Source organism: Vigna umbellata, chromosome 5 (genome assembly GCF_029865625.1).
Source record: "Vigna umbellata cultivar VRB3 chromosome 5, Vumbellata_1.0, whole genome shotgun sequence".
Classification (NCBI taxonomy): Eukaryota; Viridiplantae; Streptophyta; class Magnoliopsida; order Fabales; family Fabaceae; genus Vigna; species Vigna umbellata.
The window spans coordinates 18,683,619-18,711,147 of NC_142169.1; the positions used below are offsets into that span (position 1 = coordinate 18,683,619).

A 27,529-nucleotide genomic window follows, 5' to 3' on the forward strand; every position below is an offset into this window, starting at 1 on the left:
CAATTCTTTCATTTAATTTTTATATAGGCTTACATAAGATTTTCTTTTCTTTATTAACCATACGTTTTGTTTCAAACGAGCAGTTTAGCTATTGAAGTACTAAAGTTGGGAAGAAGTTAGGTTTTAACACCTTGGTTTCGTCCATGTAAGTAAAAAAACTATTATACTACCTTTGATTTGGAAATATTTTGTTTGTAAATAGCATGGTTGCTCTCAAGTTTCTCTGTTTTGACTTGGATGTGCGATTTTGTTTTCATTTATTATGTTTTCATTTATTATGTTTTCATTTATTTGTGGTTAAAATTTTGATCTGTATGTAATGCTTTTTCATGTCTAACATTCAATAACTCACTAAATCATTGTTTAGCCTTAATCCAATTATTGTTGATTTGATGTTTACATTTGAGACTAATGCTTACTTTTGTTTTTGAAGGAAAAGAATAGTCACTAAGAATAAGGTTGAGCAATGAATCACTTAGATTTCATGGTTTATTTATTTTTACTTATTTACAACTTAGTCTTTTAATTAATGTTTTGTTGATGTTTTCCAAATTGGTTTAAAACTAGTTGAATTTGATAACTAAGTAAGTTTGCTACTTAGTGTTTCATTCATTCACTCTTTATTTTTAACACTAAATAGGTGGATTACTTAGTGTTGAATTCTTCCTATCAACAATTTTATAACTAAGTAGGAAAACTACTTAGTGTTGCACTTTTCATTTTCATAAGTAGGACTATTTTACTCTTAAAATTTATAACTAAATTGGTATAGGACTTGATTTTATAACCAGTTTAGTAAATTCTTCGTATGTAGTGAACTTCTTTAAATATGGTCATTTATTCTAATCTTACAATCCTCTTGGCATGAATAGAGCTCATTTTAATGGACAAATCATGGATAAATATGTCTCAAAATACAACTCGATATATAGGAGGATTGAATACCTTTTTGGACTTCGCATTCACTAATAGCGGTGTTAGGAGAAAGATAATATATCCATGTCAGAAATGCAATTTTAAGAAATGACAATGTCGTTAAGTAGTATATGAGCATTTAATTGTTAAATCTTTTTCAAAAGGGTATACAGTGTGACTTCTACACGTGGAGAAAAGATTAAATAATGAAATAGGTGTCTTGGTTGAAGAAGATGGTGGAAGAGTTCCAATTACTAATAATATGTGTGAAATGGTTAATGATGTATTTGTGCATCATTACTCTAATAATGACATGGTGGATGATGACGATTTCAATGCAGAGTCAAGCCATACTAGAAGTCATCATGGTACAATTTTTTTTGACTTAATACAAGAACGACAGCAAAGTTTATATGAAAGATGTGATAAATATTTGAAACTTTCATTCTTGGTCAAGTTGTATCACATCAAATGTTTATGCAGAATTAGTGACATAGTTATGTACATGATACTAGAGTTGCTAGCATATGCACTTGAACATGCAAAAATTCCACATTCAATCTGTGAAGCCAAAAAAGTCATTAACAAGATTGGTCTTAATTACACCAAAATTGATCCTTGTCTGAATGATTATATGTTGTGTGTTGGAAAAGACAAATACAAATATTTTTGTAAGAAATGTAAGACATCAAGATGGAAGCCAAAAAAAGAAAAGTACAATTGGTGATGATGTTGTTGTTAATAAGTGATAGAAGATTCCTATAAAGGTGTTAAGGTATTTTCTTTTGAAGCCTCGATTATGGAGGATGTTTTTGTCATTTAAAATAGTTGAGCATATGAGATAACATGCATTAGAAAGTACAAATGAAGGCATCTTAAGACATCCAAGAGATTCTAAAGCATGGAAGAAATTTGACGTGATGCACCCTCAATTTGTCTTAGACCCTCGAAATGTGAGACTTAGTTTAGTTACTAATGGGTTCAATCCATATGGCAACTTGAGCACTAGTCATAGTATTTGGCCAATTTTACTTATGTCATACAACCTTCCTCCTTGGATGTGTATGAAACAAAGTTCATTCATTTTCTCCATGATCATTCCAGGAAAGCGAGCACTGAGCAACAATATTGATGTATACTTACAACCATTAATAGAAGAGTTAAAGAAGTTATGGAACATTGGCAATAAAAATTTTGATTCATATGGGAATGGTGAAAGAAAAGTATATTTTTAGAGCTTCCTTATTGGGTAGATAACTTATTGCACCATAATCTAGATGTTATGCACATTGATAAAAATGTTTGTGACAATATAGTGTTTACATTGTTGAATGATAGCACAAATAATAAATGCAAAGACAATATAAAGGCAAGAAAAGACTTACAACTTTGGGGTATTAGACCAAATCTATGGCTGGCGAAAATGATAGATATCTTCCTACTATATATATAATGTCAAATGTAAATAAGGATATGTTTATGTAAACTTTAAAGAACATAATTGTACTTGATGGTTACTCAAGTAACATCAGTAGATGCATTGATGTCAAACAACATAAGATTGAAGGATTAAAAAGTCATTACTCACATGTTTTAATGGAGCAACTTCTCCCTTTGGCAATGCTTAAGACACTTCCTAAAGAAGTGCCCTTTGTTTTGATTAATCTATGCTTTTTTTTAGACAATTTTGTAATAAGTTTTTGAAGATAAATGAACTTATCCAATTACAAGATAGAGTTGTCCTCACATTGTGTCACATGGAGATGTTATTTCCTCCTTCTTTTTTCACAGTGATGGTTCATTTGATTATGCATTTAGTAGAAGATGTCAAGCTTTGAGGATGTGTCCAATATCGATGGATGTATCCTATTGAGAGGTACTTAGGAAAGTTGAAGTCTTATGTGCTTAATAAGGCACAAGCTGAAGGCTCAATAGTTAAAGGGTATATGGTGGAAGAGTGCTTAACTTTGTGTTCTAGATACCTAGATGGAATTGAGACTGTGTTCAATAGATTGTGTCGTATTAATGATGAACCAAACATTAGGCCTTCTAGTCTAAGCACATTGTTCCCACCAATTGGAAAAGTAGTTGGAAGTTTCACTTATTTCACTCTATCAGCAAAGGAAAAGTTACATGCAAATTGTCATGTCCTAACAAACAGCACCATAGTTGACCCATTTCTTCATTAAGTATTATCACTTGATCATTTTTGTTAATTAGTCTTTTATTGGATAGTAATTATATATCATTTTGACACTTCGGGTAATAAATTTAGAGACACTTCATTCACTAGCTGAAGTTGGAGAAACTATACATGTACCATCTGAACATGAAGAAGATGAATATAAGGACATTCCATTGGAAGTATAACAAGAAAAGCCACCAACAAACAAGAGGTCATGGTTGGTTGATGTCATTGGTAAGATATAGTATGCATTTGTGATCTGACTTTGTTTTAATGGCCTGGACTTAGTTTTTAGCTCCTTAAAGTTAAAACCACTGTGATAGACACCATTTACTTGAAATAATATGAAACCGCTTTTTCTTCTTGCAGTTTGTAAATAATGCTGGCAAAGCACATTTTATATTGGTTTGTCTGTTATATGCATACTAATAAGCATCTATGTGATATGGCTAATTTCCTTAACAATCTGAGGAGCCAGTATTTCTCAGCGATAACCTATATTTGTATAAAAGAAACATAAGTTCATTGTAGTCATCTGTTATTGCTAGGGTAGTGGGAACAATTTTCTCCATTATTCTGTGAAGTGGCAAGCAACTTTGCTACCTGTAGACGACAGAAGCTATGTTGCTAGATAGAAAAATGGAAGCTATGAAAATTTCTATTTTTCTGAAAGAGAAAAGGCACAAGAATTAATAGGTAGAATTCTCAATATAATTAATCCTATGATTTATAGGAAACAACATTTTGTCCTATTACTTTTTTAGAGGGGTGAAGAAAGGACTTGTTCTATTTTATGTAGGTGTTGTTACCTTTTAGCAATCCAAATTGAAGTTTCTCTGTACATATTAATGGTAAATGAAGTAGTTAGCTCAGTACACATCCGTCAGTTTGAAAGATGATGTTATTTGTTCCTAAACAACGGCTTGTAGATCATTTTTAGTTTCCTGATGCGCTTGTACTTAAAGCTGTTATTACTAAAATGACAAATATTTCTACGGCAAGATATATGGATATTATACCTACTTTTCTATTACTTAGGGTCTGAACGGTTGGTTCAATGCATGTTTTACCTGTGCAATTTCAATTTTCCAAGGCTGCATAACAAAATTAATTTTTTAGCACTTTTGAAGGTAATAAAATTTGTACTTTGGTTGGTTTCTGTGTATTGTTTATGTGTGTTTTGGTGAAAGAAGGGAACTGAAGTGAGTCTGAGTGAAGGGTTGAGTTCAGTGAGCTGAATCAAGTAATGTTGGGGGAGAATCAAGGGTGCGATCGTGGCAGAAAGTTAGTGGCCTGCAAAAGTTCTTGCTTATGTAGTGGTTGGTTGTGTTTCAGGATTACCAAAAGCAAGGACAATAGGTTTTGATTGTTTTTAGTGTAATAAGTGTTACCAAGTATCAACTTTAGACATATACATGATGAAAAAGACCAGTTTTTTTAGTTTAATTATCAGTAATTTCAAGTATTAATCTTTCCCTATACAACTATATCAAACAATTAGAAAAAGTGCTAAGGATTTCCCTGATTGGCAGTACTAAAATAATAGGAGATGGGGTTTTGTTTTGGAATCATTAAAGAGATGTTGAGGCCTTTGTTCATACTGTAATGTAATGGTGGCACAATTTGGAGACATGTGTGAATTTGGGTCTAGGTAGATTCTATAGGTATGCAATGCAACAGTCAAAATCTCAAATTACTCCTTAATATATGCTCTTCTCTTGGTAAGTTCAGTGGTTGTGAAAGGATTTAATTATTGTTTGAAGATAAGTAATTGGTTATATATAGAGTGTGACAAATGTGGTTGCAGAAATAGATCATTGCAATGATCCAAATCAATACAGCCTTAAATCTAAAGTGAAATAGTGCAAGTGATGTGCAATGTCTTTATCACACAATGGGAATAAAGCAATCTCTTGGGTGTTTGTTCTTTATGTATCTCGTTCCTTCCCTACTGAAGATTAAAAGTGCACACACCACTTACTTCACTATTGCTTTAAACTAAGGACTACTTTACCCATATTTCGACAACCTTATTTCTACTCTAGTTTCAAACTCAACTGCAAAATACTATTACTGTTCTTACAAACAACCTTATTCATTCTTTCTTCTGTACTGTTATAATGATTAACAAGTTAGAGGAATGACATAAGCCAGTAACTGTTATTTAACTTTCTACATACATCAGTTACTGTTATTTAACTTTCTTCATACATAAATTCCATTTTTCTATTTCTGAGAGGCGTTTCTATGACAAACTTTATTATTATTGTTAGTATTATTACTATTATTATTATTATTATTATTATTATTATTATTATTATTATTATTATTAATGAATGTTTATCCATTCTACCATATTTACCTGTAATGAAAACTTAACAGTGATTCACAAAATCTGTCATAAATTTACTTAATTAAACATTTATAATAGATTAATATTCGTCACAAAGATTATAACTATGTTATAAATATTATCACAAATTGAGACATAGTTTTTCTATCACAACTTTTCTACTATTTTTAACCTTTCTGATAATATTATGACAATATTTAGCTTTAAACTTACGATAGTTACTAATGACTAAAAAAACAATTAAAAAATGTCAAGGATCTAAAACTGACATGTTTTTTAAAGTGACTAAAAGGAGATAAAGTCATATTGGCATATATTAAAAAATAATTTAAAACGATAAATAAACTAAATCTATCATTTATTAATATCAATATTTTTATATGTAATAAAAAATAGTATGATTAAAAATATCTAGCATGATAAAATGAACTTATTAGAAGACACTCACCCGCTTTTAATTCAGATAAATTTTTTGATGGGGGTGTAGGAAGAAAACTGATAAGTTTCAAGAAAAAGCCAAAATTAGAAGATGAAACTCACCTAAACCGTATTGAGTGTTTCATCCTACACCTCCAAGATCTCATCCTGCACCTCCAAAAATTCCAATTTTATCCTTCTGACATCTCATATCATCCTGCACCTCCAACTTTTTCAAAATTTTATTTTTAACTTTAATAAATATTTTTTCATTTTCTTTTCTTTTTTATTAAAAACAATCTTCACTACCTTAATAATAATTTAATTTAATTTATTTTAAAATTTAAATATTATTAAAAATAATTTTGTATTTTAATAATTATTAAAATATAATTTATATTATAATAATAATTATATTAAAAACATAAAAATAAAATAATAAAAATAATAATAAAAATAGTAATAATAATAATAAAAATAAATTTGAGTTAATATATTCAAATATATTAAATTATAATAAAATATTAAAAATAAATTAAATAATCATTGAATTTTAAATAAAAATAAAAATTTTAAAAAGCTTATTTATATATTAAAATCTATAAAATATGTTAATACTTTGATTTTTATTTAAAATTTAATAAATATTAAACTTAAATAAAAATTATAATATTATTTATTATATTTTTATATTTTAATAATTAATAAAATATAATTTATATTTTTAAAATAGTTCTATTAAAAAAATTAAAAAATAATAACTAAAATAAGAATAAAAATAAAAATAAAAACAATACTTAAAATCATATTTAATATATTTAAATATATTAAATAATATTAAAATATTAAATTAAATTTAATAATTATTAAAATTTTAAACAAACAAAATTTTGAAAAATTTGTTAATCGGATATAGATATCCGATAAGTTATAAATCGGATATCCATATCCGATAAAGAATGTTTTTAAAATTTTATTTTATATATAAATTTTAATAATTATTTAATTTAATTTAATATTTTAATATAATTTAGTATATTTAAATATTTTATTTAATATAATTTTATTTATTATTTGATAAATAACTGTTTTAAAATTTTGTTTATTATTTAAATTTTAATAATTATTTAATTTAATTTAATATTTTAATATAATTTAATATATTTAAATATATTAAATATTTTATTTAATATAATTTACATTTTTGTTATTATTTTTATTTTTAATTATTTTATTTTTATATTTTTAATATAATTATTATTATAACATAAATCATATTTTAATAATTATTAAAATATAAAATTATATTAAATAATATTTGAATTTTAAATTTAGTTATTATTAAGGTGATATAGAATCTTTTTAATAAGAAAAAGAAAAAAATAAGAATATATTTATTAAAATTAAAAATAAAATTTTCTATAAAGTTAAAGGTGTAGGATAATGATGAAATGTCAGAAGGTTAAAAGTGGAATTTTTGGAGGTGCAGGATGAGATCTTGGAGGTGTAGGATGAAACACTCAACCGTATTTCATATTGGGCCTTCAATTCTGGGCCCAATGAAGTGGCCTATTGCCCAAAGGGTGTTTCACCCTACATCTCCAAAGTCTTTCACACTGCACCTCTAAACTTTAATTAAATATCTATTTCACCCTTAATTAAAAAAGTTTTTTATTTTTTGTAAACTGAAAAATATCTTAGTAAAAGATTCTTAAACAGTTTGATTTAGGTTTTTGTCACGTTTCAGGTTTTCAAATCGCATTTCATTCTCTTTCCATAGCACTGCAGCACAAGCTTTCTCTTCCTCAATTCGCAGGCACAAACTTTGTTCTTCTCTTTCGCAGGGACAGGTTGGTCTTTGTATTTCATTTTTGCTTCATCTTTCACAGGCACAGTAAGAGTTTTGTCTTCCTTATTTTCTGATTTCACATTCTCCTTCTCTTTGCTCTCTTTCGCAGACAGGCACAACTTATTCTTTTGCTTCCCACCCATAATCCCCTCTCTCTCTCTCTCTCTGAGTCATTGTTCTCCGTCTTCTGTCCGCACCGGCGCCACACGCCCACTGCGCCACCATTCTTCTAAACACCCTTTTCTCTACTTGATGTCCGAACCAAACTATGGGTAACCCTCATTCCTTAGAACCTCTCAAAAAATTTAATTTTTCACTTTTCCATTCAATTCTTTGCAACTTCAATTTATCTTTTTTGTTTGTTTTAAAACAAACTACGTTTCAGATAAACAAAGCGCAGAAAAATCACGTCGAGAACGAAGGAAAGAATCCCGCTTGGCAAAGAATGCATCAAAACACCAATCCTGGCTCCTCCACCAGGTAATTCTATTGTATCATTTTTTTTTAAGTTTTATGTCTTGTTTTGTTACCAGAACAATAATGCGAATTTTATTTTCAATTTGTTGTTTTATAGAAATCTAGAGCTACGAAAAAACATGACAGTAGTTCAGCTATGGAAACTAAAAACACACCTGACACATCAGTTAGTCCTAGTGTCAAGGAAACACAAGTTGGGAAGTTAGAGTCTTACTCTAGGAAACATGAGATAGATGAAGAACACGCCGTGTCAGAGGAAGAAAAGGGTGGTTCTGTTTCAAAGAAAATGAGGAAAGTGAAGAAGGGTTCTAGCAAAGGTTCCAGGAAGAGCATGTTGGAGATGGGCATGCAGGATGTTTCTGTAGCTGCTGAAAAAGATCTAGAACTGGAAAGGAAGCTTTCCAAGAAGCTAAAGGTGAAGGAAGGAAAATTGAGAGGAATGGATGATGGGCTTAACATAATACTTGAAGGAATGTCTTCTTCTTTTGATTTCATGGGAGAGGGGGAGGTTCATGGTATTGATGAATTTCCTGTGAAGAGATTGAAGAAAAGCTTGTCAAATAAGAAGGACAAGTTGTCAAGGAAAAGAATGAAACCGGAAGCAATGGATGATGTATCAGGGCATGTACAAACTTCTAATGGAGATGTGGAATTGGATGATGTTCCTGACAGTGTGCCTTCAAAGAAGAAGCATAAGAAAAGGAAATCGTCAGATGAGCAACAGGAAGACAATGAAGAGGATGGTGCTGTTGGCATGTCCAATCCTTTGGAATCTTGTGGAGTGGGGGGGAAATTGGGCAACACTCCTGCTGAAGTTTTGGAAAAGAAAGCCAAAGGAAAATATATAGCGCCTCACCTGAGAGCTCGTGCTGGCAATGAGCCTGAAGAGCATACTCAAATTCGAAGACGAGTGCGAGGTAGGGAGGTGGGGCTTGTTTTGACTTTTGCATTTCTAACTATTTATCATTGATTATTTTGATTTCTACTTGAACTTGTTTCTTCAGGGCTTCTTAACAGGCTTTCTGAATCTAATGTTGAGTCAGTTACTGGGGAATTGTCCTTGATCTTTCAGGTATGTCACTCATAGGCATATAGTAGTCTTGAAATGAATGCTTGTTTGATTTCTTTTAGCAAACATCATATGATTTTGTTTTAAAATTGATAGAAGAAGAGTTGAGAAAGAGAATGCAAATGATTCTAGGAAGTCTTAAAAAAATTATTTTCCCTTTCTATTCCTATTCATTTTTGCATTTAACTTGTTTTAAATTAAAAGAGGATGCCTTTTAGTATCATATGTGCCCATTTCTAAATATAACATGATTAATCTTGTAAAAGAAATTTTACATAGTTTGCCATTTCAAGTTTGAATTAGTTTGGAAGTAAAGTGTCTAGACCTTTCGCAAACACTAGCATGAAGGTTGAAATCACTTTAGGGCATAGATTGATAACTTTGATAAATTAGATCATGTTTCATATTTTTTTATTTCTGAGAAACCTTGGTTGTCTTCTCCTACACAAAATGGTGATCGTTGTAAAATCATATGCTCTACTACTTTTCTCCTAGTGTTGCTTTAAATCATATAGCATCATATTAACTAATCTTTTGTAGTTACTTAACTTCTATGATGTAATCTTTTGCAGTCTGTTGCTCGTGGTGTTGCTTCACAGATCTTGACTGAGGAAGTTTTGGCATCATGTTCTGGTGGTCCCCGTGGCAATCAACAGTAAGGATTTTTGTTGTTCTATTTTACTCAATGAGTTGCTAAATCCTTGATTTTTTTTTTTGTTTTCTACGTTCAAAGCAATATTTACATCTTTATTTTGGTTATGGGAGAAGGTCAGAAAATAAATGAAGATATTCAATCAAATTTAGTTTAAGTCTTTAATGATAGGATAGAGCCCTAGATTCAGATGCTCCAATCAGGAAATGTGAAGAAATACAAAAATAATGACACAGGAAAAGGAAGAGGCTGGGGATATCTTTTGTCCAGACGAGAAGGGATAACATGCTTTAAAATGCTTGTTTGACAATGATGTATACAATATGATTAGATGCCCTTGTGCAGGACTCTTTGTAGTTTAGAATAATTAATCTTGGGTGTCAAGGTCGAGGCATTGTTATTTTTAAAAAGAATGTATAGGGACTCAGAAAGTATTGTTTGGTCTTTGGATATGTTAGATTCTTCTTCCTTGATCCTTCGCTACATACTGTGTTGTCCTATGGCAATCCCAACTCCTATAATTTTTCATGGTGTCTAGCTTTCAAACAATTCTATGTTGTCGTGTTCATTGTAACTGACATTTTTTCTTATCAAGGTATGCTGCTACTTTTGCTGCATTTGTTGCTGGGATGGCATGTTTGGTTGGCATTGACTTCAGTACAAAGTTTTTAGCTTCCTTTGCTAAATGTTTTGAGGTATAAACTGCAAACAAATAAATTAAAATTTAAAAACCAATTTTGTAATGTGTTTTTTATTAGTTTCCCTTTCCAGTTTTTGTTTCTTCTCTTTGCTTAGGGTTTTAGAAATTACAAAAGCTATAATCTTCCTTTATTTTCTGGCCAGGATGAGTACAATAAAGAAGACAATCTCTCCTTGCGGAATCTTACTCTTCTTTTATCCTATTTATGCATATTTGGAGTCTGTTCTAGGTTGGTTAACTGGACTGCACCAATCACTTGATATGAACTTATTTTAACTACATTTTTCTTAAAATTTATCTTGTAATGCTTTCAGTGATTTAATATATGACTTTCTGGTCATGCTGAGCAAGCGATTAACTGAGAAAGATGTCTCTATCATTTTGGCATTGTTACAATGTAAGTGTTCTGTCATTTTTAATTTCATGTTTTGGTGTGTTCTTAGTTCTAGTTAGAGGATCCACGTATGTAAATGATAGAGGTTTATAGAGAAGTTACTTGGTGATCCTCATCTCTAACAGACTGCTAGATCATTGTATTCTTGAGCATTTAGAAGAAGTACCACATTGAAGTGATTACTGGTGAAATGGACACTTTTCCCTTTTAAGCTTTTTGTGCTTTATTTATACCATAGGCACTTTAATATTGATGCATATATTATAAATGTCTAATATATGTGAATTGATGCGTTCATTTCCTTTATCTACCCCTTATCTATTTGAACTGATTATCCCATGCAATATACTGTAGTATTGCTACTTGTATAATTTACATAGAAACTGGATCAATGAGTGAACAATCTGTGACTTATTTTTATTTTATTTGTCTGAATAGGTTGTGGGATGAAAATAAGGGTTGATGATCCTGCTGCCATGAAAGATTTCATTCTAAGCGTTCAGAATACATCAAATAAGTTGAAGGCTTCCTCTGGCGATGACAGTCAAAAGAAAAATAGTAAAAGAGTGAGCATGCTTTCTTTTATCATAAATAGAAAAGAAAACTACTTTTTTTTTCTACAAATAGTTCAACTCTGATTACTTTGTAATTCTTGTAGATGGACTTCATGCTTGAAATCATATGTGACATCAAGAATAACAAAAGAAAACCAAATGAGGACTCTGCACATCACACTCGGATTAAGAAGTGGTTACAGAAGGTCCCAGTCTCTAATTTGTGTTTTGTGGCATTGTCTATCGTTGAAGTTTCTTTTTCCAAATATTATCTGTCATGTTCCTGATAGGTTTCTTTTCGTGATAGCAGAAACCTGGTTAACGAAGTTCACACACACACAAACGTAATCCACACTCAAAATAACAATGGATATACCTTGTATATTTGATTCAAACCAGCCACACAATCAGTACACTATCCAGAGATAATGTTTCCCTTCCCACAGAACACCAAGGATCCAGTCTACACTCTCAACCAACCAAAAACATAACCCCAAACAAACAAAAGCCAGTCTATGTATAGTCTTCCTTAACTAACTAATTTTTAATTTTCTTCCTTCTTACATAAACATTCCATTTCCTAACATTACCCTCCTCTGTACAAGCAACCTGTACAGAGGTTGAAGTCTGAAAATTTGTATTTAATGGTGTACAGAGGTTGAAGTCTGAAAATTTGTATTTAATGGTGGCTATATCCTCCCATGTAGCTGCCTCAGGTCCTCCATCATGGAACTGAATCAGAACCTGTTGAACTGGTTCTCCTTGCTCAGGTTGTTGAATAGTCCTCCTCTCTAACATTTTTGCTGGGAAGACAAACTGAAGATCTTCCTTGTAACTCCTCTGGCAGCTCCTCCACATGGTGTGCTCCCACAGCCCAGCATCAGTTGTGAAACATGGAAAACAGGATGGATACGTGCTGTCTCAGGAAGTTGCAGACAAAAAGCCACTGGCCCTACTTGTCTCAGCACCAAAAAGGGCCCATAGTATTTAGCTGATAGCTTAGGAAGTAACCTTGTTGGCATTGAAACTTGCCTATGAGGGGAATCTTCAAAAACACCCAATCCCCCACTTTAATTGGTCATGGTTTATTATGTTTATTAGCAAATTTAGTCATTTGCTGTTGTGCTCTAGTTAAATGAAACTTGAGCTGTTTAAAGGGCTTCATCCCTAGTCAAGGGTTTGGCTATCTTCCCATAGTCTTGTATAAAGCACCTATAATACCCTGTAAGGCCAAGGAAACCCCTTAAAGCCTTGATTGTTTTAGGCGTGGGCCACTAATGGATAGCTGCTAGCTTCTCGGGGTCCATCGCAACTTCCTTATATGAAATCACATGGCCCAAATATCTCACTTCTTCCTTCCCAAATTTACACTTTTTCTTGTTTGCGAAAAATTGTTGCTGCAATGTTCCCAGCACTTGCTTCAAGTGAGTTATATGATCTTCCTAAACACTTCCTCAAATACAAGTGTAGGATAGTTTTTATGGCACATTGGAAAGAGGCTGGGGCATTAGTTAGCCCAAAGGGAATAATCAAAAACTCGTAATGCCCATGGTGAGTGTGGAAGGCTGTTTGCTGAATATCAGCCTCATCCATTCAGATATGAAAATAACCAAACTTGAGATCCACCGTGGAAAAGTATTTGGCTCCAATAACTCCTCAATAATGGGTATAGGAAATTTATCAGGAATTGTGGCCTTGTTTAGAGCTCGATTGTCTATATAAAACCTCCAGCTCCCGTCCTTCGTTTTACCTAGGATAGCTGGGCTTGAGTATGGGTTGTTGCTAGGCTTGATTATACCAGTTTTTAGCATTTCTGACACTTGTTTTTCTATCTCAGAATTCAACAATTGAGGATATTTGTAGGGCCTCACATTAACCGGATTTTCATTAGATAAGGGAATTTTATGATCCATCTCTCTTCGTGGTTGCAGTTCCAGAACATCCTAGAAAATTCCTTTACATCTCCAAAACTCCCTCCAGCTCACTTGTTGTCTTGGAGTCAAGTCTCCCCTTAACCTCTCATTCTCCACATCTGTGACACCTAATTCCCACACCAGTGTTACAGCTTCTATCTTTGTTTCCTGAAACAGAGCTTGTGTTACAACCCTTTCAGTGAGGGTTGGATTTCCTTTAATCTGTATTTGCAGTGCTTCCACATTAAACACATGCTTAAGGTCCTCTAGTTGACCTTAACCTCTTCCAAAGAAGCCAACCATGTCACCCAAAATCTAATTTACTCCTCCCAACTCAAAGAGGAAAATGTCCCCTTCACCTTATGTTCTTCCAGCTGCATTTCTATCATCTTGCAGCACCCACTGGTTTGCTTCTTATGGCCATCTCCCAATTTAACACAGTATGGTGATGTGTTTTCTACCTGCAGCTCCAGTTCAGCCAATAATTTTGTGGAAACAAAATTGTGGCTGGTTTGCATTGTCTATCAAGATAAGTACTCTCCTTCCATTAACCCATCCTTGTAGCTTCATTGTATGTTTTGTGTCAACCCACCTGCTGAAAATAAGGACAGCTCCATCCGCTTGTGCTTTGTGTCCTCCAATTCCTCTTCATTTTCTTCCTCTCCACTTCCTCCTTCCTCTTGTCCTCCTCCAGAACCACAATTAAGCTCTCCTGGGCTATAGGCTCCCCAATAGTGAAAATACCTCCCTTCCCTTCTCCTGGTGTATTGGTGTATTATAGATAAGGAAGGTTTCACACTCCTCGACTTCTGGCTCCTCCAGCCGAATTTCCTCCAATCTTGGAACCAACAAATGTTCCTCCTCCTTTGACTTCTGGCTCCTCCAGCCGAGTTTCCTCCAATCTTGGAACCAACAAATGTTCCTCCTCCTTTCTTCCTTGTAGTGCTGATGTTGCTGGAAGACCCTTGGGAATTTCCAGCTCCCTTGAGGTTTCAGTTCAAGATACCTTCGCATTCCTCCTTTATATTATAAGGTATAATTATTATTTTGGTATGCACTTCCTCCTCTTGAACTTGGTTCTTTTAACGAGTCCTCCACATCTCTTGTGATCTCCATAGCTCTCATCAAGTCCTTGGGATCCTGTGATCTCCATAGCTCTCGTCAGTCCCGCAAAGAAATACGTTAGGAACTGCTCCTCTAACAAGTTTGGAATTTGTGATACCAACATCTCAATTTCCTGATATATTCTTCCACTCCCCTTTCCTGTCTTCTGAAGCCAACCTTTCAAAAACTGTGTTGCGCTCCTTCCCTCCAAATCTCCTATTTAGAGTTTCTAATTCATCCCAAGAAGGGTTCTTGGTCTTTTGTTTCCAGAACCTGAACCAATGGCTGGCACTACCCTCCATGCTGATAAATGCGAGGTGCAATTTCTCCTTTGAAATAATTTTCTGAACCTCAGAATTTTTCAGCATGCGCTATCCAGCCCATAGGATCATTCCCTTCAAAGGTGGGTAATTCCACCCTTTTCATCCAATGCCTTTGTACCTCTTCCTCTTCCTCCTCGGAGTCATCACTGAGTTCCACATTTTCTCCCCTTTTTTCCATTAATATAATTCTCACTTGTTTTTGAACGTCTTTCACATTTCTCGGTATTTCTTGGATTTCTTGAATGCTGTCTCTTACTTCTGCATTCACCTTTACCTGTTCACTGGCCCGCCTCTCCAAAGCACCTATTCGGCCTTCCATGACTCCTCCTCGGATTCAGCTGGTCACAGACCAATTGATAGGTTTCTTGATAGAAGAAACCTGGTTAATGAGGTTCACACACAGAATCGTAATCCACACTCACAATGACAATGGAAATACCTAGTTTATTTGATTCTGTTGGAAGTCTCACATCAACTAGAGATAAGACTAATTTAGAGTATATAAGTGGGTGCAAACCTCACCTTAGAAGCCTTTTTTGTGGGGTTGAGTTAGTTTTAAAGTCCACTTTTTAACATGGAATCAAAGTCATGGTTTAGATTCTATCCTAGCAAAATTTGTTGTTTGTTTAGCACATTGTTCCACCCGCTATTGGATCACCCATTAATGTCTAGTTTCATGCATGAGATGTATATATCTCAGTGTGAGGGGGTAACTAGAGATAAGGTTAATTTAGAGTATATAAGTAGGTGCAAATCTCACCTTATAAGCTGGTTTTGTGGGGTTAAGTTAGACTTAAAGTTCACTCCAAAACAGCCACATAATCTGTACACTGTCCAGAGATAATGTTTTCCTTCCCACAGGAAGGATCCTCTCTACACTCTCAACAAACCAAAAACGTCAGCCCAAACAAACAAAAGCCAACCTATATATAGTCTTCCTATATACCCTCCTAACCAACTAACTAATTTTTAGTTTTTTTCCTTCTTACTTAAACATTCCATTTCCTAACAGTTCTATTGTATTTTTCAAAATAAAATAAATAAAAGGAAAGTGAAGTTACATGTAGACTGTGCTTTGCTTAGACAATCCTTTGTTGTTTTTCTGGATAGGTTACTTTGGTCATAATTAAAATTTTGTTTTCAGTTAAGAGTTGATGACATTTTGATTAGAGGGCTTAAATGGAGCAAGCTACTTGATCCTGTCAAGAAGGGCCAGTGGTGGTTGTCTGGAGATGCAGCATCTTCAACAGTTAATATTGAAGAAGTTGCCAACAGAATAGACAAAGATGTTCTTGAAACCCAAAGAATGCTCCAGCTGGCTGCTGCTCAAAAGATGAACACAGATGCCAGAAGGGCAATCTTTTGTATAATAATGAGTGGGGAGGACTATATTGATGCATTTGAGAAGCTTCTAAGATTGGAATTACCAGGCAAGCAGGTAAGCTTTTATTTCCTTTGTCCTTTTTTTCTTCAGCTTAGTAATGTGTCATTTCAATTACATGGTTTTTCCTTTATGTGATGATATACAGGACAGAGATGTCATGCGTGTTCTCGTGGAGTGTTGCTTGCAAGAGAAAGTTTTTAACAAGTATTATAAAGTGCTGGCTTCCAAGTTATGCGAGCATGACAAAAATCACAAGTTCACTCTACAGGTATTGAATTTCTGCATGATGTATGAATGAGAAAGAAGCCAAAGGAGCTGACATAGTCTTTTCCTATGCGTGTTTTTTCAGTTTTGTCTGTGGGATCAGCTTAAGGAGCTGGAGTCAATGCCTCTTATGAGGTCAATGCACTTGGCAAAATTTGTGGCTGAAATGATTGCCACTTTCACCCTCTCCCTTACTCTTTTGAAGACTGTGGATCTGAATGATGTCACCTTGTTGACACCAAAAAGGGTCATGCATTTCCGCATCCTGTTTGAGGCCATTTTGGAGTATCCTGAAAACTTGGTATGGAACATATTCACACGTGCAGCAGTGATTCCTGAACTTGAAAGTCTTAGGCAAGGCCTTGAGTTTTTCATAAAGGAGTACGTTGTGAAAACCAATAGAGATCTAAGTCAAAAGTTCAAGTTAGCAAAAAAAGCCCTTACCAATGTGGAAGGAGTTTTGAGGTGAAGTAAATTTGGATTCTACCCAATTTTGTAGCTTAAAAACTTTATGCTTTTTTGTTTCACGAGAAGGTAAAGAGGAACAGTTATTTTAGAGGATGATTTTGAAAGTTTTTACTGTCATTGCCTTGATTAGTTGTTGTAAAGTATTTTTTAATGAAAAGTGCAGAGCATGCTAAAGCTTGCCAAATATACTTACTTTAGTGCAACGTACTAAATCTTGAAACTGAAGTTTAGGATTTGTAAACTTTTAAGAAAAGGAATAATGTTATCTCTTACAGTATTACAGTGTTATATTACTTCTGTAGCTTGGTACAAATCTTTGAAGCTAAATTGAATGAAAAGATGTTGCATATATTTATGACAAAAATAAATGCTGAAATCAAAGCATTTTTATCAAAAGATTTTGTCAACCTCCTTCCCCCATAATTTTCCGCATGAGGCATTTAAAACTTAAAATGTTCAGATGTTCTGAGTTCTGTAAGATAATTAATGAATACTAATAATGATAACTATATAGCAAGTACATCTTGGCAGTGTAATAAAAGAATGTGATAAAGAATGACATGCGGTACAACAGTTTATTTATACCACATGTATTTGTATTTTTACATGTAATAAATAATGTACGAGAGAATTAAAAAAAAATATTGTACAAACAATTCATATAATTGTGTGAATTATATTTCTAAAAAGGAAATACTTCACCTTGTATGTTTTCATGTTTTGAATTTTCAATATAAATTGCAAAATGTAGCTTATTGAATTAAAGAATTCAAGTAATTTTTAATTCAATTTCAAATCAGATTTGGTTCAATTTTATTTTATTTTTTAAAAAAAGCCTTTGGATTTGTTAATTTTAAATTATAAGAATCAAGTCATTCAATTCATCTATGTTATTATTACATTTAAGAATTCAAGTGTAAATTTAAATTTCACATTAAGTAGAAAGAAAAAAAGTTAAAAGATTAACAATATAAAAATAAATCAATAAAATAAAAAAAGTTAAATAAAAAAAGTTAAAATATACAAAGAAGAAAGTGTATAAATTTATTGTTATATCTATCTTTTATTTAAACCTGTCTTACAGCTCATCGATGACAATTATTAACATCATAGCTAGCATCATAGTTAGTTTCATCTTTTATAGCAATTGGTTTTGTTTATATTGTCATTTCTTGCTCACAAAATTGTATAATATATCTGTTGCTATTGTCATCACAATGATTATCATGATTGTAAAACTAACATTAAATGAAGATTTTCGCATCATTATTGGTCCTTCAAAACAACCCTTTTCATCCCCTTACATATAATATTTATTTGAAAGTGATAGAGGTGATATGTAATTTGACGATAAGATAAATAAAAATAAGAAGAAAATGGAATAAAATTAGTTATAAGAAAGTATGATTTATGTTTATATTGTATAAACTACCTATTTTCTTAATTATATTTTTTTTTATTTTAATGTATTTTATGAAGAACTTTTTGTTTAACGGGTATCTATTATAATATATATATATATATATATATATATATATATATATATATATATATATATATATATATATATATATTAAAAAACATAAACTTTAGGATAAACTCATTATCATTTATTTAGTAATCATATTTTTAATTCTAAATCAGAATATTAAATATTAATGTTGTAAAGTAATTCGACATACAGTTTTTTATAAAAGACTGATGGCTGTGAATGTGTTATGTATGGTATACATTAAGAACCACGAGATTTAACCCAAGAAATTGAAATTGGAAAAAGAACTGTATTACCAAACTCCAGAAATTTTGAGCACGATGTAACATACATGATGTCTAAAAACATAAAAACATATTGGTCGAAAAAAGGGAACCACGCTACTTTAAGACAATCGTGCTCGAAAAGCTTGTTAGCCTTCGTATTAATGCCTTTGCTGTAAAGGCAAGGCTAACAAGATTTCCGAGATCGAATGTGTTAAGGTAATTTTAAGGAGCAAATCAACAGAAGTGGTAAGAACTCCAATATATTGTTGTCTTGGTCCTAGGGGAACACCAGATACTCTTTATATCTATACCATATCTAAACATTGTTAGTCAACAGAAGAACGCAATTAATAATTCCTTTCTAATTTATCTTCATTTTATTACTTTAGTAACTGCTTTTTCCCCCTTCCATGTAACGACTATGCTTTGGGTAAAATGCCCTCGGTTCCATTGCAGAATCATGATCGGACATTGATTGGTTTTCACTTCCTGAGAATACTGTTCCAACAGTGAAATACATATTTCAATTTTGAACTATTTCTTATTTGGAAAAACAATAACAGTATTTTGAACTTTCTTTTTAAGAAAAAAAAAAACTCCGACACGTTTTTCAAAAGGTTTTATCCAACCAGTTAGAAAGCTGTATTTTGAAATACTGGATTTAGATAGTCATGTTATTTGCACAAAACTGGTAAAATTCCATATCGATAAGCATCGCGGCAGAGCCGCAGAAATACAACAGATATTAGGAAAACGGGAGTGAGGAAAAAAAAGGGGGAGGATGAGGGGAGAATCAATTGCTCATAGAGCATATGCTAAAACATCTAAAATATTGCACACAGTTATTGAAGCAACCAATATAGAAAAATCCTCTTTGGTGGTGTATATGAAGCAGAACCAATGACTTGTGAGACTCTACTTTCTTATACCATTCACTTGGCAAGCTCGTTGCGGATGAGTTTTGCTGCGGCAACCATGTTTGTGAGGGCTGGTTTGACCTCTGTGTACTTACGGGTCTTGAGCCCACAGTCGGGATTCACCCACAAGATGTTCTTCTCCAGCACTGCAAGCATCTTGTTGATTCTGTCAGCAATTTCCTCAGTTGGTGGTATTCTTGGGGAGTGGATGTCGTACACACCAGGGCCAATTCCAGCACCATACTTCACACCTTCACGGAAGACTGAGAGGAGCTTCTCGTCAGAACGAGAGTTCTCAATAGTTATAACGTCGGCATCCATGTTAATGATGGAGTGGATGATGTCGTTGAAGTTGGAGTAGCACATGTGAGTGTGGATCTGTCAATAAGAAAAGTTTATTATTACATGGTGCAAAATAGAATGAAAAAATAACGATAATAACCCAGTGACTTGTGGTGATCTCAAAGTACCTGAGTGGTATCCAGGACGCCAACATTGGTGATTCTGAAGGAATGAACGGCCCAGTCCAAGTAGTCAGCTTGCTCCGATTTCCTCAGTGGCAGACCCTCTCTCAAAGCAGCTTCATCAATTTGGATGACAGTAATGCCAGCCTTTTCAAGGTCTTCTACTTCGTCCTTGATGGCCAAAGCAATCTGATAGGTGGTTTCGGATCTGCAGATGGATTCACAAACATAATTAGAAACAACAATTTGGTGAATATTGTCGCTACTCATATTACAAGGGTGTGGATTTTATACTTACCTAGGTTGATCGTTTCTAACAAAGGACCAGTTGAGAATGGTAACAGGGCCAGTAAGCATTCCCTTCATTGGGCGTTTGGTAAAGCTCTGAGCTACAGATGACCAGAAGACAGTCATTGGCTTGGGGCGGCTCACATCACCATAGATGATTGGTGGCTTCACGCAACGAGATCCATAGGATTGCACCCACCCATTAACAGTGAAGGCAAAGCCTGACAACTGCTCCCCGAAGTACTCAACCATATCATTCCTCTGCAACGAATGGCTTTCACAATTAGTTGGAGGTGACAATAATTACAGAAAATCTAGCAAGAGTGGTGCTGGATATATCGAAACATTCAAGTCAATATATAAAACATTATGAGACGAGAGCTGACCTCTGGCTCTCCATGAACCAAAACATCAATATCAAGCTCTTCTTGAAGTTGAACAACTTTTTGAATTTCCTCCTTGATTGACTTAACATACTCTTCCTCGGAGATCCTGAAGAAAGCAGCATGATGGTCAATAAAAGAAAGGCACATCATAAATGAAAACAAGGCAAAGATCAGCAGTCTCAGCATCTCACTTGTTAGCCTTGAACTCACGGCGTACCCTCCTCAGTTCTACAGTCTGAGGGAAGGATCCAATGGTGGTGGTTGGAAGGATTGGAAGGTTAAGCTTCTTTTGTTGAGCATCCAGTCTGGCACTGACATTTGTTGCACGACGATGATCTGAGCCCTTCAATGCAGCAGCCTGAGAGGAAAGAAAATTAGAAGCCATGAGTAACAGCAGAATACATCTTACAACATATCTATATTAACAAAGAGAACAAGCACTCACAGCCTTCTGAACAGCCTCATTAGTCACTCTTGGAGAGGACTTTCTTGAAGCCTGAGCTGCAGCATTAGCAGAGAAGAACGCCTGAAAATGAAACCATGAGATATTTGATATTAGTTTATTGTATGATGAAACAATATTTTGTGTGTTTCCAAAATTAATCATGACGAGTGCTAGACATTTGGCCTGCCACTGGCACTGCACATTACACACAAGTGTATGCTGTTTCTATTTACAGAAATTAAGGTACCCAATAATGGAATTTTCTTAAGTAATTCTAATGCACGTAATACATACCTTTCTTTTCTCTTTATTTAATTGTAATGCTAGATCCGCTCTTTCAATTGTTTTCGAAATAATAATAAATCCTACTAAACTATATATAAAATCATATAATATTTACTTATTTTAATAAAATATGATTTTATTTTAACTTCATATTTATAACGAAAACCTCCTGATTGCATGTTGAAATGCTTGGCCACACTAAATAACAGTGCATTTCTCAGTAAACAAACGTAATCACATAATATTAATAAAATATATATATTTCGTAAATGTAAGATGAATATTACCTCATCCTTGTTGCCAGACAAGGCCTTAGCCAATGCGTTAACTTCAACAATTTTTTGGGCAGCAAAAGCTAGCCATGACTTGATCTCATCATCCAACTTGGTCTCATTAACAAGATCAACAGCAGTGTGGAGAAGGGAAGAGGAGGTAGATACAACAAGCTTATCTGCATACAGTTTAAACAATAGATATATCAAACAACTACATTGGCCGTAAAAGCATCCCAAAACTCAGTGAAATGTATGCCGAATCTATACCTTTGCCCACAACGCCCTCAAGACCCTGTAATGTAGCCAGAGAAGAAGCAAGGTCATTAGCCCAGATGTTCCTTCCATCAACCACTCCAGCAAAGAGGTATTTTCCACTAGGAAATCCACCCTTGATCAAATCAAGAGTCTTGGTTCCACGGACTAAATCAAATCCATATGCAGTGACGCCGTTCAGAGATGTGAGAGTCTTGTATGCCTCAGCTGGGACGTCAGCAAAGTAGGTCTCAATAAGAACATTCAAACCAGACAAAGCAGGTGCAAGTTCTGCATATGCATCGGTAAATGCTTGCAACTTGTGAGACTCAAGGTCCAAGACAAGGGTAGGCTCATCAAATTGAATCCATGAAGCACCGGCTGCCTTAAGGTCAGCAATAACTTCCCTGTTTTATTATTCATATAAGCAAGTTAGATATATAGCATGAATTTACACAGAAAATAATAACACCCGACCAGTTAAAACTCTTACTTGTAGACAGCAAGAACTTTGGGAAGGAGAGAAAGGAGATTAAAAGTTTTCTCCACACCCTTGGCAGGCTTGGAGAGTAACAAGTATGTGACTGGGCCAACGAGGACAGGAACGGAATCCACTCCAAGCTGAAAGACAAACAAATATTCGATGATAATGTTGATATAGACAAATATATAAAAGGGCAAATGGCTTGGCTATGAACGAGAAACTCAAAAACAAGGAAAATTAATAGTCATTTCTCATATTTTACCCTGATCTAAATAACATATCATAAAAAGCAGTGTTTCGCTATGATAAAATAAAGCAAATGGCCTTTTATTTTAACACATACCGCCTTGGCCTCCTTGTATTCGTCAACAGCCTTGTGAGAAGAATAGGTGAAGTTCACATCAGGTCCCAATTCAGGGACAATAAAGTGGCTGGATCAATACCACAACAGTTCAGTAATCGGATTATTAAAACACAACATTAATATCACAACAGTCGCTATCAGTCGGCATCATCACTTACTAGTTGGTGTCGAACCACTTGGTCATCTCCATAGCAGGCACGGTAGCATTACCTCTGGCCATGGAGAAGTAGGTGTCAAAACCAATCTCACCACCGGTCCAGCCATACCTTTGTGGGACGGCGCCGAGGGTGGCGGTGGCATCAAGCACCTGATCATAGTAAGAGAAAGTGTTGCTGGGGATGTACTTGATCCCGGCATTAGCCATCTGCTTCCAGATGGATGCCCTGAGATCAGCAGCAACCTTCTGCAAATCCTCGGCGCTGCTTTTGCCATCCCAGAAAGACTCGAGAGCGAACTTGAGCTCTCTCTTGGGACCCATGCGGGGGTATCCGACGATATGAGATGCCATTGTTCTGTCGGAACAGATCAAATCCCAAATCAGCTCTTACTTCTACACACTCCAAAACCGATAACACCACACGCATGCAACAATACTCAAAGATCATTGCACTAATATCCGTAATAACACATTTTGCAATATTTATAGATCATAGCTATAATTTCTCATATCAAATGCTAGACCCACACTGCCTATAACAACACTCTTCACTAAAAGTTCTTACTTAAAAAATTTACTGAAAAACACAAAATTATAAGCAAAATTCATCATATAAGAAATAAAACACATAGAAATTCATGATTTACACTAAATTTCGGTCAATAACAGAAAACATTAGTTAGTGTATGAGTGTGTATGTGTGTGCGTGCAAGCATTTCCATAATGACACATACAACCACACTCGTAGATCATAACAAGCTGACAATAAGACGGTATCCTGGACGACTATGAAGCAAGACTCTCATTCCCTATAGACATCATTTCAAACCCATTCCCCGGAAGCACGTTATAACACACATGAGTTTGAGCAACTTAAGAGAAGTTCAACTAGCATGAAAACACCTCACGATTTAGTAGAACAACAACGGTTTCCATGCAATGAAGTAGCAGATTTGGACAGAGTGACAACAAAAGCGAGAAATCATAGCAAAATGGATTCAGATCCAGTAGATCTAGGCATTAGGAGAAGAAATAGCTGCAGATCTAGTACTAGCACAAGCATTGAAAGAAACAGAGCATTACGTTTATGCGCAGATCTGAGGAGAATTAGGAAGCAAAATTGAAGTGGTTGAAAGAAGACAACAGAGTAACAGAAAAGAAGAATTGAAACAGAGAGTGATAAGAAGGCATGGCATAGCATGGCTTAAGAGGGAGAGAGTCTCGTACCTTGAGAATGAGTGTAGGAGACCGGTTCTCTCTGTGGCTTCTTCTTAGCTTCTATGGAGCAAGTTGAAGCCGAGAACAGAGTGCGAGGTATAAGCAATGGTTTACGGGTTTATTTATAGGCGTTTCAAGCCAGATCTGAGTCGCTTCCTTTTCTATTCACATTTTCTTCTCTCTCCGTGTTAATTATTTTTATTATTAATTATCAATTAATAAAATCCATTTTGAAAGGTAATATATATATATATATATATATATTTTTCTTTTCTTTCTGTGTTGCGTTTGTTACATGCTGAATGGTGAAGAATTTGTGGGTGAGAAACGATTCTATATCTAAGCTCTTTTGTGGCTATCAGCAGCTAGTGAAAACGTGATAGATGCACATATCACTGTGCAGTCTTGTGAACTTGCCAGAAAAGCCACAAACGCACTTTCCCACACATTTTCTATTAAGGAGAATTTGTTGAAAATTTTAAACAATCATGGATCTTTCGTCTTACTGTAAACCTTTATGGTAATTTTACCTCTCTTATGTTATTATTTAAAACAGGAAATTAAGTGATAGTAGTAATTAATATTAATTAAGACAAACATTATAAAACATAAATAAGATAATGATTTTTTTGAATTATATATAAACTTAAGATGGATTTATTGATATAATTAAATTAAACGTTTCTGGTTAGGTAATCTGGCTTTTTGGAGTGAAACTCAAATAATAGTTTTCAATAAATTCCAATTAATCTTAATAATGAGTGTGTTTGAAAACACTAAACTCTTGTCATATATAAATATCTAATTCATTAAATTATAGTTAAATCAATTAGTAATGTCAAAATAAATTTTATTTCAAAAATATTGTAAAATTAGACTATTGAATCGATGATTATATTATTTGTGGTTATATCCTCAAGTACACTGAGGACAATTGTTCTGAATAGTCAAGCTTAAATCGCTTTTTTTTATTCACTATTCAAAATTTGGTTTAAAGAAATTAGACTCGTTACTATTTAAACAATTCGTTTTAGAAAAAAGACATTAATTTCAACTGCGTTATATTATAAAATTATATATTTTGTATCACAAAGTGTCTCGAAATAAAAGTCAAATTAAAACTTTATAAGAAAAAGAATATGCAAACAACCATTTCTTAATCAGTATAAGTTCATTTATAAAAGTTTTTCATTTTTGGTACATGCAATTTTTGGTTAAGTTGATCTAAAAATAGTTTTTTTTACAAGATTTACAAAATAGTTCAAATTAAATACACAGGGAATATGCTGGGTACTTTATTAAAAGAAAAAGTCGCATTACTCTGGCATGCAAGCTAAAATATGAAACTATTTCTATCATTTTCCCTTTTTCTTTATCTTTTCTTCTTTACCCATCACCGTCACGATTAGTTTTGTGATTTTGTAAGGTTTACCTTTTCATGTGATAATTATTCTATACAAAAACTAAGAAGTGAATGTCCATCGGAAAAATCCTTGAGATATAATTAAATTAACTTTTTAAAAATATTATTTTGTAGTATCTTCTCCAAGTCTTTTTATAAATTTTGTACATGGGATTTGGTGTGTTCTCTGAAGGGTGTTCAGAGAGTGGATTTGAGGGTAAGAAAATACATAAATTTGAAGGAATTTAAGAATAAATTATATGTTGTTTTTTTGAAAAGATTTAGAGATGATTAAAAGTGATTTTGAAAAGTTTGAGTAAGATTTAACCAATAGATAAATAAAATGTTTTAATAATAAAAAATAAAGATTACTAAATTATCCTTAGTAATAATAGCAAATGATGTTTATAAATAATATTGACAAAAAATATTTGAAGTTGTAAAAAAACTAAAAACTAATAAAAAAATTGAAATAATATTTTATTTAAGTCTAATTTTTCTGTTTGAAATACAATTTTTTAATGTTAATATTATTATTATAATTTATTTTATTTTATTTTTCTTATTATCATTTCAGTGGTATTATTATTAATAAAATTGTTGAATATAGTGAAAAACTATATTTGAGATTAATCTTTCTTGTGTTAAATATACACATAGGAAACTATTTATAATAGAAGAAATATAGACTAAGCCCAAAATACAAATAAGAAATAATAATAAACTAACTAAAGATAAAAGATAAATATAAAATAAAGATAATATATCTAACAAAAATTAAAAATTTGAAATCGAATAAAATCGATTACAACAATTTTATGCATTGTGAAAGTTGAAGTTATTAAAACTATTGAAGGGCAAAAGTGAGATTTAAGCTAAAATCACTTCAAATATCTGCATATGAACCATGATTAAAAAAAAGAGCTATCCTATAAATCACACGAAATCATCGCCTTCAAATGTTTGAAATAAAAATAATAATTTAAAAGTCAATCCATCTTCGCTAATGTTTCTGAATAGTAAAATCCCTCAAACCGAACAGAGTGTAAAGGATATTTATTACAATCCAAAAACACTTCTAATTTATTTATCCACAGTATATAAATTTGAAAACAGTGAAAAGTTTTCTCATCCATCAACACATATTGAGCGTTAGACGATATAAGAACACTTTAAGTTTTTCTTTCTTTTCATGTTGTTATTCTTCTTATGTTGTCTTTCTTGCGCTTTTCATCAACAACATCTTCTCTTCAAGCTTTCTTCTATATATAGCTTCTCTTAAAAGATTATTGTTAGACCAATAAGTTGACTTCTAAAGAGTTGGAAGCCTTTCGATGTGAATTATGACTTTAGTCTACTTTATACGGTTTAAAGCTTTTTCTTATAGCCTTAGACAAAACTTGAACTTCTACCATGTGACAGAGCGAATGATGTCAAGGAAACATTCCCGAGATGTTTTTCTTCTCTAACAATGTTTTTTTCTTAAATGTTGTGATTCTGATCATATATTTCTACTTTATTTATCTGTATGGATATCAAGAGATAAAGTATATAAGCATCAAAGTACGTTTTCATACATGTATTAAATATTTTGAACGTTGATAAACGTTAAGTAGTGTAGCGTGTTCAAGACATTTTATCATTTGTCATTTCATTAATAAATGCATTGTTTGATAAGACAAATAACATGTATATTCATCAGATGATATTATCATGAAGTGCTTTCAAAAACAAGGTTGAGCACATGATCATCAAGTTTGATATTGAGAAGTTTTTCTTCTAAGAACAACTTTAAATTATGGAGAATCAAGAT

At 33.1% G+C, this 27,529-nt stretch overlaps 2 protein-coding genes across 3 annotated transcripts; one reads left to right on the top strand and one right to left on the bottom strand.

Moving 5' to 3' along the window:
• The first annotated feature begins 7,578 nt into the window (after nt 1–7,578).
• Nucleotides 7,579–17,298, top strand: LOC124834844 (MIF4G domain-containing protein / MA3 domain-containing protein). The gene is made up of 14 exons (XM_047309645.2): nt 7,579–7,720; nt 7,829–7,991; nt 8,105–8,199; nt 8,294–9,113; nt 9,201–9,268; nt 9,838–9,920; nt 10,513–10,612; nt 10,761–10,846; nt 10,932–11,014; nt 11,450–11,577; nt 11,670–11,771; nt 16,050–16,343; nt 16,435–16,557; nt 16,639–17,298. Exons 2-14 carry the CDS (start codon nt 7,988–7,990, stop codon nt 17,020–17,022), a joined length of 2,370 nt encoding a protein of 789 aa, XP_047165601.1. The 5' UTR covers nt 7,579–7,720; nt 7,829–7,987; the 3' UTR covers nt 17,023–17,298.
• Nucleotides 17,299–19,468: 2,170 nt separating this feature from the next.
• Nucleotides 19,469–24,481, bottom strand: ATMS1 (Cobalamin-independent synthase family protein). 2 transcript variants are annotated; one of them, XM_047309659.2, is made up of 12 exons: nt 24,324–24,481; nt 23,098–23,451; nt 22,919–23,006; nt 22,585–22,712; nt 22,107–22,498; nt 21,852–22,015; nt 21,280–21,360; nt 21,026–21,192; nt 20,835–20,940; nt 20,459–20,709; nt 20,167–20,368; nt 19,469–20,074 (listed from the first exon to the last, which is right to left on the bottom strand). In XM_047309659.2, exons 2-12 carry the CDS (start codon nt 23,445–23,447, stop codon nt 19,712–19,714), a joined length of 2,292 nt encoding a protein of 763 aa, XP_047165615.1. In that variant the 5' UTR covers nt 23,448–23,451; nt 24,324–24,481; the 3' UTR covers nt 19,469–19,711. The 2 variants fall into 2 exon arrangements, with proteins under 2 accessions (XP_047165615.1, XP_087972176.1); XM_088116050.1 differs by lacking the exon at nt 24,324–24,481 and having other exon boundaries at nt 23,098–23,453.
• Between the last annotated feature and the right edge of the window lie 3,048 nt (nt 24,482–27,529).